Source organism: Onychostoma macrolepis, chromosome 07, assembly GCF_012432095.1.
Source record: "Onychostoma macrolepis isolate SWU-2019 chromosome 07, ASM1243209v1, whole genome shotgun sequence".
Taxonomy (NCBI): domain Eukaryota; kingdom Metazoa; phylum Chordata; class Actinopteri; order Cypriniformes; family Cyprinidae; genus Onychostoma; species Onychostoma macrolepis.
In genome coordinates this window covers 4,310,795-4,324,862 of record NC_081161.1, presented here as the reverse complement: position 1 = coordinate 4,324,862, position 14,068 = coordinate 4,310,795, and the positions used below count along the sequence as shown (strand labels likewise).

The 14,068-nt window shown below is 34.9% G+C and overlaps 1 protein-coding gene across 1 annotated transcript; it reads left to right on the top strand.

Annotated features, from left to right (window-relative positions):
- The first annotated feature begins 723 nt into the window (after positions 1–723).
- tyms (thymidylate synthetase) lies at positions 724–6,259 on the top strand. The gene is made up of 7 exons (XM_058782212.1): positions 724–1,094; positions 2,365–2,438; positions 3,240–3,414; positions 3,685–3,786; positions 4,771–4,946; positions 5,311–5,382; positions 5,799–6,259. Exons 1-7 carry the CDS (start codon positions 872–874, stop codon positions 5,934–5,936), a joined length of 960 nt encoding a protein of 319 aa, XP_058638195.1. The 5' UTR covers positions 724–871; the 3' UTR covers positions 5,937–6,259.
- Positions 6,260–14,068: the final 7,809 nt, after the last annotated feature.

The following is a 14,068-nucleotide window of genomic DNA, read 5'->3' as shown; positions in this document are numbered from 1 at the left end:
TGAATATATTAGTATTTTTTCTCTCTCACACACAACTATCATTGTGCTTTAAAAGACATTGATTAATCATTGATTAATTGCCTTATTAGGCAAAGCTTTTGCTAGGATTTATAGTGGAAGTTATCTTGCCTCTGATTATAACAACAAAAATGTCTTACAGAAAATAGAAAATTAAGTAAATAGAAAATGAGAGTATACATCAATGGATTTAAAAAGAGTTAAAAAGAGCCATAATAGGAATTTAGCCCAAGAACAAGATCAGAGGCACTGAAAATGATACTAGAGCTACAAAATTTGGAGAGAAGGTTATATGTCACGGGAAACTGCAATAATTCTACCATTTCTTAAACCAGGAAGAATCCTGGAAATCCAGACAATTATCCAAACTACAGAACAAACTGATAAACAGAAGTCTTTACAACTGTCTAATGAATTTTTTAACAAATAGGACAAAAATAGTAAAAAAGTAGGAACCAAAACTTCTGATATTTTTACCATCAGTAATGTAATTACACAAATAAGTGTGCTCAGTATTCAGTATTATTATGATGATATTTAGATATAGAGTGATGATAGAGTTATCTGGAAATAAGGTATAAAAAATATATATATTAAGCATGTTAATGTTAATACATTCTACTCAGTTTCATTGTCATATTGGGAAAATATAAGCTGAGATCAGTGAAGAAATGATTTTACACACTCCAGTTTCGTAGGTGGCGGTAAACAGCTTTGGTCTGAAGATTGTCTGTAACCCGCCAAAAAAGAAAAACTAGAAGAAGACGACGACGAACAGTTTCGCGGGAATACTAAACCGTGCATCTGATTTTAATTTGAGTTTAGAGTTGAATATAATCTTTAGCAGAATAAAATGTCCCGCACCGCAGTGGAACTTACAAATGGGCATTGCACCGACGCAGAAAACAAGACCGAAGATGCAAGTGCAGGAAGAAAGGACTTCTCTATGTTTTGCGACGAGCGCGGATATATGAGTCTGATCGAGTTTATTCTGCAGAACGGCGCGAGGAAAGGCGACCGAACCGGAACCGGAGTGATTTCTGTGTTCGGGTCGCAGGCCAGATACAGTCTCAGAGGTCAGTCCAATGTGCCACAAAAGTGTTGCCAACTTTGCCATTTTGTTGCTAAATTTAGCAACTTTTCAGACTACCCTAGCAACGTTTTCTTCCATCAGCACCTAGCAACAAATTTAGCTCATTTTCAAATGTATTTGGCAACTTTTGATAAGTGACTCAAACGATAAACAGGCATATATTTCCATCTAAATTACATTTAAAGAGGAAACCAAACATGCCTAGCAGCACACAAATGACATTAATTAATTTAGCTGCTTTTTGCAATTGTTCAATTTAATAATAATAATAATTGTTTCTTTGTTCCTAATAATACATTGCTTAACTCTGCACAGAATGTACAGTAACTAGTTTACTAGCTAATAAAAAACCCTTAAATTGTTCAAAAATGTACGTGTTCAATAATTAAGTGTTGTGTTTAACAATACAATTATTTATATTTCAATATTTACATTGTGTTTATATTATTTTTTTTTTTTTGCTAAGATTTGATGCAGTGACAATTTTGCGTCGTGATTACGTATTGACGTCATCACGCAATGACGTCACAACGTCATTTAGCAACTTGAACAAACTTGAAAAAAAAAAAAAGTCACTTCTGTTTGGTGTCAGAGTATATATATATAAAAAAAGTGGTTTCTTGGTAGTATGAAGAAGTGAAAGTCTCGAAAAAAGCATTTGTTTGTGAATGCTGAATCGTTTGAATGGCATTAGTAGATTAAGTCTGTCTTAAAGGAACAGTTCAACCAAAAATGAAAATTGCTGAAATTGTGCTCACCCTCAGGTTATCCAAGATGTAGATGAGTTTGTTTCTTCATCAGATTTGGAGAAATGTAGCATTGCATCACTTGCTCAGCAATGGATCCTCTGCAGTGAGTGAATGGGTGCCGTCAGAATGAGAGTCCAAACACTGATAAAAACATCACAATAATCCACAAGTCCATCAGTTAACATCATGTGAAGCCGAAAGCTTCATATTTATAAGAAACTAATCCACCATTTAAGCATTTTAACATCAAACTGTCGCTTCTGGCTAAAATACGAGTCCGTAATCCATAATAACGCTTTCTCCAGTGAAATAGTCCATCCACACATAGGACTGTTTTGGCTTGTAAACAGTGCTTGATCTGTGCATATTTCTCTCCTGATTCAGACAAGATTACTTTTTCACTGGAGAAACAATATTATGGATTTTAGCAACAATTTGAAGTTAAAAATCAACTGACTCTAATGCTGAAATGGTATTAAACTATAAATACAAATGCTTTCACAGATCAGTTTCCTTTGTTGACGACCAAAAGGGTTTTCTGGAAAGGCATATTGGAGGAGCTGCTGTGGTTTGTCAAGGTAGGAAAATCTACTATTTGTTATATTTTCTGTATACAGCTTTTTCTATATGTTCCAGAAGTAGGGATGTAACGATCAACCGCGAGCCGGTGGAAAATCGATTCAAATGTGTGACGATTCAAATCGGTTGAGATGCCAAACAAATCGGAGTAGACGTTTATATGAACGTATCTCTGAGGGGAACTGAAGTTTACGTGGTATTTTCTGTTCATCTTGCCTCTGAACGATGCAAATTAAAGTAGTGTTCATAAGCGCAGCTCTGTTTCGTTCACAGCGGTAAACACTGTATCATTGCTGATGTAGTTGTATGTTGTAGATGTAGATATGTTTTATGTAGAATAATTTCACAAAACTAAAGTCAGACCATTCTGTTTTTGCTTCAGATTTCGAAGTTACAGTCTAATTTAGGTTAAAACCTGCTCATGCTGCATCTTTGTTTGGATCGTGATTAAAACGCTGTGGTTGCCTCTCATTTTAAATAGAAAGAGCACTAAAGAACTAAAAGCCTTAGTTCGTTTATATGAAGAGATTTCTTTTATTTGTGTCACTTGCATATTTGATTTGGGGGTTCAATTTAGTTTTATTTCAATTTCACAAAGAAACGTGCAGCAATAGCCTAATAAAAGGACACCTTTTCATTTACTGTATTAACGTCTTCATTTTCATCTCATTTTGTGAGAAAATCGTGAAATTGTGAAATCAAAATCGTGAGTTGAGTGAATCGTTACATCCCTATCCAGACGTTTTTATTCATTTCGCACTTTTATTTAATTAGTTGCATTTTTTTTTTATTGAGTTTAGGGTTCAACCAACGCCAAAGAGCTGTCAGAGAAGGGTGTGAGAATCTGGGATGCTAACGGCTCCAGGGAGTTTCTGGATAAGAGCGGCTTCAGCGATCGAGAGGAAGGAGATCTGGGTCCGGTGTATGGCTTTCAGTGGAGGCACTTTGGCGCTGAATACAAAGACATGCACGCCGGTAACTGAGCTTCTTTATATACAGGCAGTGCACATGCCGTATCACAGCAGTGATTTACTTTACTGTAGGATGCATGGGTAACTGAGCATATGGTGTAGGACCGACACTTTATTACATGATATTATACATGCAATCTGCAAGATCTAGTTAACTGAAAGACCACTTGGTATATTCATAAAATTTGAAAGCCGCTTCAAACACTTCTCTTTTAATGCATGTATGGTATGACTTTGCGTCTAAGCTTATCTACAATGTATTGTCTCCATAAAGATTACTCTGGGCAAGGTGTTGACCAGTTACAGAAAGTGATTGACACCATCAAGTCAAACCCAGAAGACCGGAGGATCATCATGTGCGCTTGGAATCCCAAAGGTCTCAATCAAGTTCATCACCCTCCAGCAGTGTTACTTTAATATTATTTATATATTATGATGATATTTATTAATGTTTTGGATTGCCTTTTATTTATTTATTTTAGTTTTCATTTAAGTTTTAGTAATTTTGTTGCGTGCTTTTGTCGTTTTGATTAGTTTAAATATTAAATGAAGAGTTCAGATGCAAAAGCCTCTAAGTGCCATTTGAAATTTTCTTCTAAAATGAGATTTTTTTTAATCAGGCTCCTATGTGTAGGTTCAGTCATTTCACTTTTAACAGCAGTGAATAGGTTCTTTTCATTGCTATTTAAGTGAAATAACTGAACATAAACATAGGAGCCTGAGAAAAATGCTCATTTTAGAAGAAAATTTCAAATGGCACTTAGAGGCTTTTGCATCTCTTAAAATATTTCTATTTAGATTTATTTTTATTTCAATTCAGTCATTTTCGTATTTAAACTTATTTCATTTAGTTGCCAAGGCAACATTTTCAAATTTTTAAGTTTTAAAATATATATTTTTCAGTTTTATATCAGTTACCAAAACATTTTTAATAGTTTTTCAGTTAACAATATTAAACAATAACAATTAGTGTAAACAATTTTAGTACTTAAACTTACTTAGTTGCCAAGGTTTATTTTTCCTATAAGCTTTTCATCTAATATTTATATTTTATTTCATCTTTATTTCAATTACCAAAAACTATTTTGTTTTCATTTTAATAACAATAGCAATTTAGTTTGAGCAATTTTAGCACTTTCAAAAGTTTAAAAATAAAGGGTTAAAGTTTTTCATGTAATATTTTATTTTAGCTGTATTTCAGTTTCTGAAAACAATTTTGAAAGTATATTTAAAGTGTAAAAATATATTTAAAGAAGTTAAAGTGTATTTTGAAATCATTTTTGTTCATAATAAAAACACTTGCACTCCACTATCACAACTTAAACATTTCTGCATGATGACAAATGAATTTTATTGGCAGATCTCCCTCTGATGGCGCTGCCGCCGTGCCATGCGTTGTGTCAGTTTTACGTGTCAGACGGCGAGTTGTCGTGTCAGCTGTACCAGCGCTCTGCTGATATCGGTCTGGGTGTGCCATTCAACATCGCCAGCTACGCACTACTGACCTACATGATTGCCCACATCACTGGACTCGAGGTGAACACATTTCACAGTCATACAGTGTGCTGTAATTATACAGAAATAATTAACAGCAGAATGCTGCAATTGACAATAAAAACAAGTAATCTAGACAGCTGTGTTATGAGTGGTTTATTAGACTTTAATAAGGAAATCTAAGGTTTGTGAAGCTAACAGATAAAAGAAAATATTATCCATTATATATCTGACTAGTTTTACTTAAGTGTAACAAACGTTATTTGTGATTTTATGGTTTCATATCAAAGCTTGTGAAATCTACAATCATGTTATTTTATTTTATTTTTTTATGGACTAACCAAACTAGAACACTTTGAATATATTTTGTACTCATCTTTTATTATTATAATTTTTTTCATTGTAGCCTGGGGATTTTGTGCACACAATAGGTGATGCCCACATCTACACCAATCACATTGAGCCGTTGAAAGAGCAGGTGGGTTGCGTAGATTCAATGAAATTAAACTATATGCATAATTCTACAGGTATTTCTGTAGGTGTTAAGGTCCTTGCACACAGAGTCTGAAATTTTCATATGCGTTTTTTCTGGGTGGTGGGTATCAAAATGCTGGCTAGAAATGCAAAAACGCAGAAAATCGAACCTGATCCGAATTTTTTTAAACAGTGTGTAAACATGATTGACACAACATGAGGTTGTATTTATTTTTTAACGTGTGAAAACTTTGGACGAGAATTTCTGATTTAGTGTGCAAAGACCTTTAGACTTAGAATTTTATCACCTTCTTCACCCATAAATACTGTCCACATAAAATTCCAGAATAAATATGCCTGGATATTTTGAAAAAGGTGTGTGTAGAAAGAATGTTTCTAACACTTGTCCTGTACCCACAGATTCGGAGAGAGCCACGTCCGTTCCCCAAACTCAGGATCAAACGCAAAGTTGAACGAATTGATGATTTCCAGGCAGAGGATTTTGAGATCTATGACTATGACCCCCATCCTGCAATCAAAATGCAAATGGCTGTTTAGACCTTATAAAAATAATAATAATAATAAATGTACATTTAAATGGGAGTACTAGTCTCAATGTTTTATAAACAACATCTATTCTCAGTTATAATAACCAACCTAATGTTTAGTTTGTAGTGAAATCTGATGTGGCTTAAATATCAAACCACCATTTGTCTTAGTCAACATTTGAGAAACCAGTATGTTGTTTGGTCTAAACATCATCTGGTCCAGATAAGGAGAAATTATTTTTGTTAATATCTGACTATGATTATATTAGAAACCAAACACACGCCAGCCAAAAGAACAGACACCTGAATAAGTTGTTGGTCAGTGCTCTGTACACTTTTCACTCTTGTGTCATGTTAGACAGTACTTGGGTTGGTTTGGTTTAAAAAGAAATTAAACTTTTTAAAACAATAACCATTAATTGTGATAAAGGGAGCTTTATGAAAAATATAAATGGTGAGCACTGTTTTAACTGTTAGATGGACCACTTGATGGATCACTACTTTGCTGCCCCCTTTTGGCTTTTACCAATATACTACATCTAAAAGAGAAATGAAAGTATGTATTATATGAAGGCAGCAGCTAAATATTTCACAATGCCAATACAATTCTTGACCTAATCGTTGATATATCTGTAATCAATACAGCTGATCAACTTTGCATGATTCTAGGCAGATGATTTCATAAATATATATGTAAGTAAACACTCACCACATTAAAAGTCCACTTGAGTACATATACTTAAGTACTTTTCAAGATGTCATGTACGTTCAAATGAACAGATGAACTTACTGATAGGAGAAAAAGGAGTCATTCAGAACCAAAATACTGGCTGACAAGTTGACTTCAGACCCTTGCCACTGCTACATCACACAAGTGAAAGTGAAAACTATGACCTGACTAAGTATGTTGCCTAATTTGAATGGCGTTTATACAACACTGGTATTCCGGTTTCAGTAATGAATGATGTACTGACTTGTTGCAAATCATATTTCCAATGTTTGCACAACAGCCTTTTTCCAACTCGGAAATGTTGCTAAACAAGACACATTCTGTCTGTCTCTGATGCTGAAAAATGAATTCATGCGTTCATGACCTTAAGACTACATTATTGGGTAACACTTTATTTTGATGGTCCCTTTTGAACATTCTGTTGACACGAAGTAATATTGCAACTACATGTCAACAAACTCTCATAAGAGTATTAGTAGACGGTCTGCTTCATATCTACTAACTCCTTATTGTGTTGGTCTCCCAACATATATTCTACTGACTATAAGTAACTTTGCAAGAACGTGTCAACTTAATCTAACCCTAACCCTACCAGTCAACTAATACACTACTAACACTCTAATGAGAGTCAGTAGAAATGTAGGTGCAACTTTACTTATAGTCAATAGAATGTGTTAAAGGGACCATCAAAATAAAGTGAAACCCATTATTGTAATGAATTACCGAGTAGACGCCATGCAGGCTTGATAAATAAGCTTCAGATGGTTCAAAATGCAGCAGCAAGAGTGCCAAGAAACATGATCAGCCTGAATTTATCATCTCTTCATTGGCTATCTGTCAGGTTTTAAAGCTTTGAATGGTGCTATAATCCATCATTTTCAATAGTCACAAAATTCCACCCATCAAAATCCACAAAAAGAGCTTGAACTATGCGCACTAGAGGACTTAAGATAGTTTGTATTACGTACTTTGAGAAAATATTATGGCATGACTTTCAATTAATTATCATTTAAAGTGGGCAACCAAAATGACCAGAATCTTGAATCCTATCTAAGGTGGACTATCAAAATAAAGTGTTACCAACAGTAACGTTAATAGAACATTTGTTTAAAGTTATGTGGTCTTTAATACCATCCTCAAAACATTATTTATAGCTACAGTACATCGTTCATGGAGTGTTTTTTCTGAAATAATTTAGTTTGGTGCTCGTCTAACGTATTTAAACTTTACTACTTACTAATTGTTTCAGAAAGTTCAGAAAACATTCAAATGTAACGTTTCCATAACGTTTGCAAAATAATATGTTCCCTCCGTGTTTGACAATAACAATACATTTTTTTGAAAGCATTTAAAAAACAGAATGTGATCAGCCCAATTTTATCATCTCTTCATTGGCAATCTGTCAGGTTTTAAAGCTTTGAATGGTGCTATAATCCATCATTTTCAATAGTCACAAAATTCCACCAATCAAAATCCACAAAAAGAGCTTGAACTATGCGCACTAGAGGACTTAAGATAGTTTGTATTACATACTTTGAGAAAATATTATGGCATGACTTTCAATTAATTATCATTTAAAGTGGGCAACCAAAATGACCAGAATCTTGAATCCTATCTAAGGTGGACTATCAAAATAAAGTGTTACCAACAGTAACGTTAATAGAACATTTGTTTAAAGTTATGTGGTCTTTAATACCATCCTCAAAACATTATTTATAGCTACAGTACATCGTTCATGGAGTGTTTTTTCTGAAATAATTTAGTTTGGTGCTCGTCTAACGTATTTAAACTTTACTACTTACTAATTGTTTCAGAAAGTTCAGAAAACATTCAAATGTAACGTTTCCATAACGTTTGCAAAATAATATGTTCCCTCCGTGTTTGACAATAACAATACATTTTTTTGAAAGCATTTAAAAAACAGAATGTGATCAGCCCAATTTTATCATCTCTTCATTGGCAATCTGTCAGGTTTTAAAGCTTTGAATGGTGCTATAATCCATCATTTTCAATAGACAGTCACAAAATTCCACCCATCAAAATCCACAAAAAGAGCCTGAACTATGCACACTAGAGGACACTTAAGATATTTTGTATTATGTACTTTTAGTAAATATTATGGCATGACTTTCAATTACTTTTCAACTAAAGTGAGCTACCAAAATGACCAGAATCTTGAATCCTGTCATTTATATGCATCATTTAACAGCGGCAGTGATGCACATAACCAAGGCTCGACAGTAAATCAAACTGTTATGTATTGTACAAAACCTTACAAACCTTGCATACAATTTTATCCACATATCAAATTACACTATAGCACTAAATATATTGACTTTTGTTGCATAGAGTTCCTACTGTCAGGTCTGTAAATTTGTTACAGTAAATGTAAATTGTTAGTTTTTCATTTTAAATAATTGGTATTACTCTTACTAATTTTGAATCATTTGACATCACACATCCCTGTGCTTAAGTATAATTTAAATGTCAAATGATTCAAAATTAGAGAATGAAGAGGTTAATGGTCTCAGAGCACAAAGAATCCAAATATCCTTTTAATTTGAACAAAATTACCCCATTATTTGCTTAAACAAGTTTCACAAATGTTGACACTGTAGTATGTTGTGCACACTTCCTTATGCACAAAATAAATGTCATATTTGCCTCATAAAGGACACAGACACAAGCATATTTTACTAATTAAGGCAAACAGAGACATATGTTCAAATGAGTCATAAAAGCAAACATGGGTTATTGCACAGGACAAGACTGGATGGGTTATGACTGTGACATTGTCTGATGCAGTATAATTAACTATAAGCGACATATCTCTCTGTGTGTGTTTATTTAGGGCTGACCTTAGAGGTTTATGCAGCATAAGCAGAATTCTTTTAGGAAGTTTCTCTGCTGTGTGCATGATTCAAAGCCCAGCCCAGCTTCTACCCAGCTAACGGAGAACATGCTCAAAACTTTGGCAAGGTTCACTCTAAATTAATGGGTTACACTTTATTTTGATAGTCTACTTTAGACATTCTACTAACTTTGCAACATGTCAACTTACTCTCATAAAAGTATTAATAGACTGTACACTCTCAGAAATAAAGGTACAAAAGCTGTCACTGGTGTGGTACCTTTTCAAAAGGCACAGTTTTGTACCTATTAGGTTCAAATATGTACACTTTAAGTACTAATACGTACCTTTAAGGTACCAAAATGGACACTTTAGGTACAAACGTACCTTTTGAAAAGGTACCGCCCCAGTGACAGCTTTTGTACCTTTATTTCCGAGGGTGTATGTACTTATAGTCAGTAGAATGTGTGTTGGGGGACAGAGAGTGTTTGCAGATATTGAGCAGACACTTATTGTTATTTTTAAAAACAGAACGTTTTGAACATTTATAGAACATCTAGAAATAACGTTTTCATCCATTAATGGAATCTTAGAACATATTTTGTATGGGTATATAAAAGCGTCCCTGCCATTTCCAAATATTCTGTGTCTACAGTATTTCTTATTTGCGATGTATTAAGCAGTACAGAAAATACTGGCTTAAAAATGTTTCTGCTGCTACATGTAAACGTCTGAAACGTGTATAGCCTATATAGACAAATGTCGCATCTAAATCCACATCTTCTGCGATAAATAAAGCAAACACCGCAAGAGCGGCACGAACTGTCCGACTTGACGGCTCCGTTTTTAATTACTCCCCCGAGGCAATTAAACTAGCTTTTTCCGGTGTTAACTCCAAAGGTAGATAAATCCAAAATGAATTTTTATTTGCAAATCTGATTAGTCTAGGTGCCGATTTACTTAAGTGATAAGCTGTTTCCTCGGCGCGTGTTGAAGTCTCTCCACCGACGTCCATTAAAAACCGACCTCTTGTCTCCTCGTTAAACTCATCTTGTCTCCTCTCCTGCTCATCTGAACACACGCAAATATTGCATGACAGAAACAATCAATCAGAGCGTTGACTCACGTCTGACAGTGCATTCAAACAGGGCTGCGTTTCCCAAAAGTATCATAGGAAAGCATTGATGTTTTTGGGAACGGAAAAAAACACGTTTGAGTTACTTGACAATAAACACATTTATTTAAACTGAAAGTTAAAAGTTCATATTAATCATGTTCTATTTTGTAATGTTAATATAAATCATACACTGTCAGAATAAAAAAGGTTGCATTTTATGCATGCAACAGCCTGTCACTGGCAGTCCCTTATAAAAAGGAACAATGATTATACTGAAGTGACTGTACTTCAGCTATATCTATTTGTAGAATTCCATGGTTACCACTACAGTAAACATATTTTAACCACGTGTAAACAAAAATATAACCTAATAAGTTGCAATATCATTAGCCATTTTACTCTTAGTAATTAAATAATTTCATAAATGTAATAATTTAAAATTCAGATTAGAAGTATCGGATATTGACGATACTGGCCTTTCAAAGTATCGGTATCGTATCTCTCCTCTTTAAGTGCGGTTCATGAAAATAGCAGGGAAAATGGTAGTGACTTCACTTGCACACGCATACATGCAGCCACCTGCAGGACAACTGCAAAAATTACATCTAAACGCAATACAGTTATGATTGTAATATTAGAATACATTCACTCATGTTAAGTAATTAGAATGAATGAAAACACTGAATTTCGAGCAGGCACAGAGCAACCTTAACTTAGCTGTGTAAAGACACCCTAAGTTTTGGTGGTAACACTTTATTTTAAGGCCCACTTGTCACTATTAACTAGTTTCTTATTAGCATGCACATTACTAGCATATTGGCTGTTTATTAGTACTTATAAAGCTCATTTTAATGCCTTATTCTGCATGACCATATTGTAGATCCCTTAATCCTACCCCATACCTAAATTTAACAACTATCTTACTAACTATTAATAAGCAGCAAATTAGGAGTTCAAAAGTCATAGTTAATTGTAAGAATTGGACCTTAAAATATGACCATTTTGGTTACCTGGACATTCAACAGAGGGTCTTACTCACAAGTTTTACAGTTTTAGGAAACATATGTTAAGAAATACATAACATAAGCCTACCAATATGTTAAAAAGCTGTTATGCAAACTAAAATCCATCATCCACTTTAATAACTCTAAAGTGTATTATAAAGTGCATAATCCTTAACCGGTTAGTTCACCCAAAAATTAAAATTCTGTCATTAATTACTCACCCTCATGTTGTTCCAAAACCGTAAGCCCATCGTTCATCTTTGGAATACAAATTAAGATATTTTTGATCAATTCCGAGAGATGAATTTTATGAAGCTACGAGAATACTTTTTGTGTGGAAAGAAAACAAAAATAACAACTTTATTCAACAATTCATCTCCTCCGTGTCCCCCTGGCGCCATTTTGGAGAGTATCACAATGTATGTGCGTGCTTTGATCTAAACGTAAACTACGTGTCAAACTATACTGACACCAAGTATAGGCCTCTGCAGGAAAGCAATGAAAGTTACCAGATCGGGGCGTTTTTAGACCATGTTACCTGATTGGCTGACGTCATAGTGACGATAGGTTTAGGGGTGGGGTTAGGTAAGGGGGATCATTTTGATTGCATGATTTAGAAACACCCAGCAGTTTGAAAACACCCAAAAAGTCAGAAACGCCCACTTTTGCTCTGCAGAGACCTCAATCTCACTGACACAGAACAGCATACGTTGTTTACGTTCAGCGGATACTCTCCAAAATGGCGCTCTAGGGTGACGCGGAGGAGATGAATTGTTGAATAAAGTTGTTATTTTTGTTTTCTTTGCACACAAAAAGTATTCTCGTGGCTTCATAAAATTCCAATTGAACCACTGACGTCACATGGACTACTTTGCCGATGTTTTTGGTACCTTTCTGAGCCTTGATCGTGGTCGGACCCTTGCTGTCTACGGAGGATCAGAGAGCTCTCGGAATTCATCAAATATACCTTAATTTGTGTTCCAAAGATGAACAAAGGTCTTATGGGTTTGGAATGACATAGGCTAATTAATGACAGAATTAAAATTTTTGGATGAACCATCCCTTTAAATCATGTGTATTTTTTAAACTTTTGAATCGTACGTTTATACAGTGGGGCAAAAAAGTATTTAGTCAGCCACCAATTGTACAAGTTCTCCCACTTAAAAAGATGAGAGAGGCCTGTAATTTTCATCATAGGTATACCTCAACTGTGAGAGACAAAATGAGAAAAAAAAATCCAGAAAATCACATTGTAGGATTTTTAAAGAATTAATTGGTAAATTCCTCTGTAAAATAAGTATTTGGTCACCTACAAACAAGCAAGATTTCTGGCTCTCACAGACCTGTAACTTCTTCTTTAAGAGGCTCCTCTGTCCTCCACTCGTTACCTGTATTAATGGCATCTGTTTGAACTCGTTATCAGTATAAAAGACACCTGTCCACAACCTCAAACAGTCCAACTCCAAACTCCACCATGGCCAAGACCAAAGAGCTGTCAAAGGACACCAGAAACAAAATTGTAGACCTGCACCAGGCTGGGAAGACTGAATCTGCAATAGGTAAGCAGCTTGGTGTGAAGAAATCAACTGTGGGAGCAATTATTAGAAAATGGAAGACATACAAGACCACTGATAATCTCCCTCGATCTGGGGCTCCACGCAAGATCTCACCCCGTGGGGTCAAAATGATCACAAGAACTGTGAGCAAAAATCCCAGAACCACACGGGGGGACCTAGTGAATGACCTGCAGAGAGCTGGGACCTGGATTTTGAGTGAAAACCTCCTTCCATCAGCAAGGGCATTGAAGATGAAACGTGGCTGGGTCTTTCAGCATGACAATGATCCCAAACACACCGCCCGAACAGCGAAGGAGTGGCTTCGTGAAGAAGCATTTCAAGGTCCTGGAGTGGCCAAGCCAGTCTCAGATCTCAACCCCATCGAAAATCTTTGGAGGAGTTGAAAGTCCGTGTTGTAGCGACCGCCCCAAAACATTACTGCTCTAGAGGAGATCTGCATGGAGGAATGGGCCAAAATACCAGCAACAGTGTGTGAAAACCTTGTGAAGACTTACAGAAAACGTTTACTTACTTACAACAAATACTTATTTTCCACCATAATTTGCAAATAAATTCTTTAAAAATCCTACAATGTGATTTTCTGGATTTTTTTTTTCTCATTTTGTCTCTCATAGTTGAGGTATACCTATGATGAAAATTACAGGCCTCTCTCATCTTTTTAAGTGGGAGAACTTGCACAATTGGTGGCTGACTAAATACTTTTTTGCCCCATTGTATAAACTGATATTAAACATTAATTGATATTAAACAGAGTTTAAATTATTTATATTCACTATAGATGAATATAAAATGTATATATTAAATGTATATGAAATGAAAATCCTAAGAACGCCCCAAAAGGATCAGTAATGCCTCAAATTGTA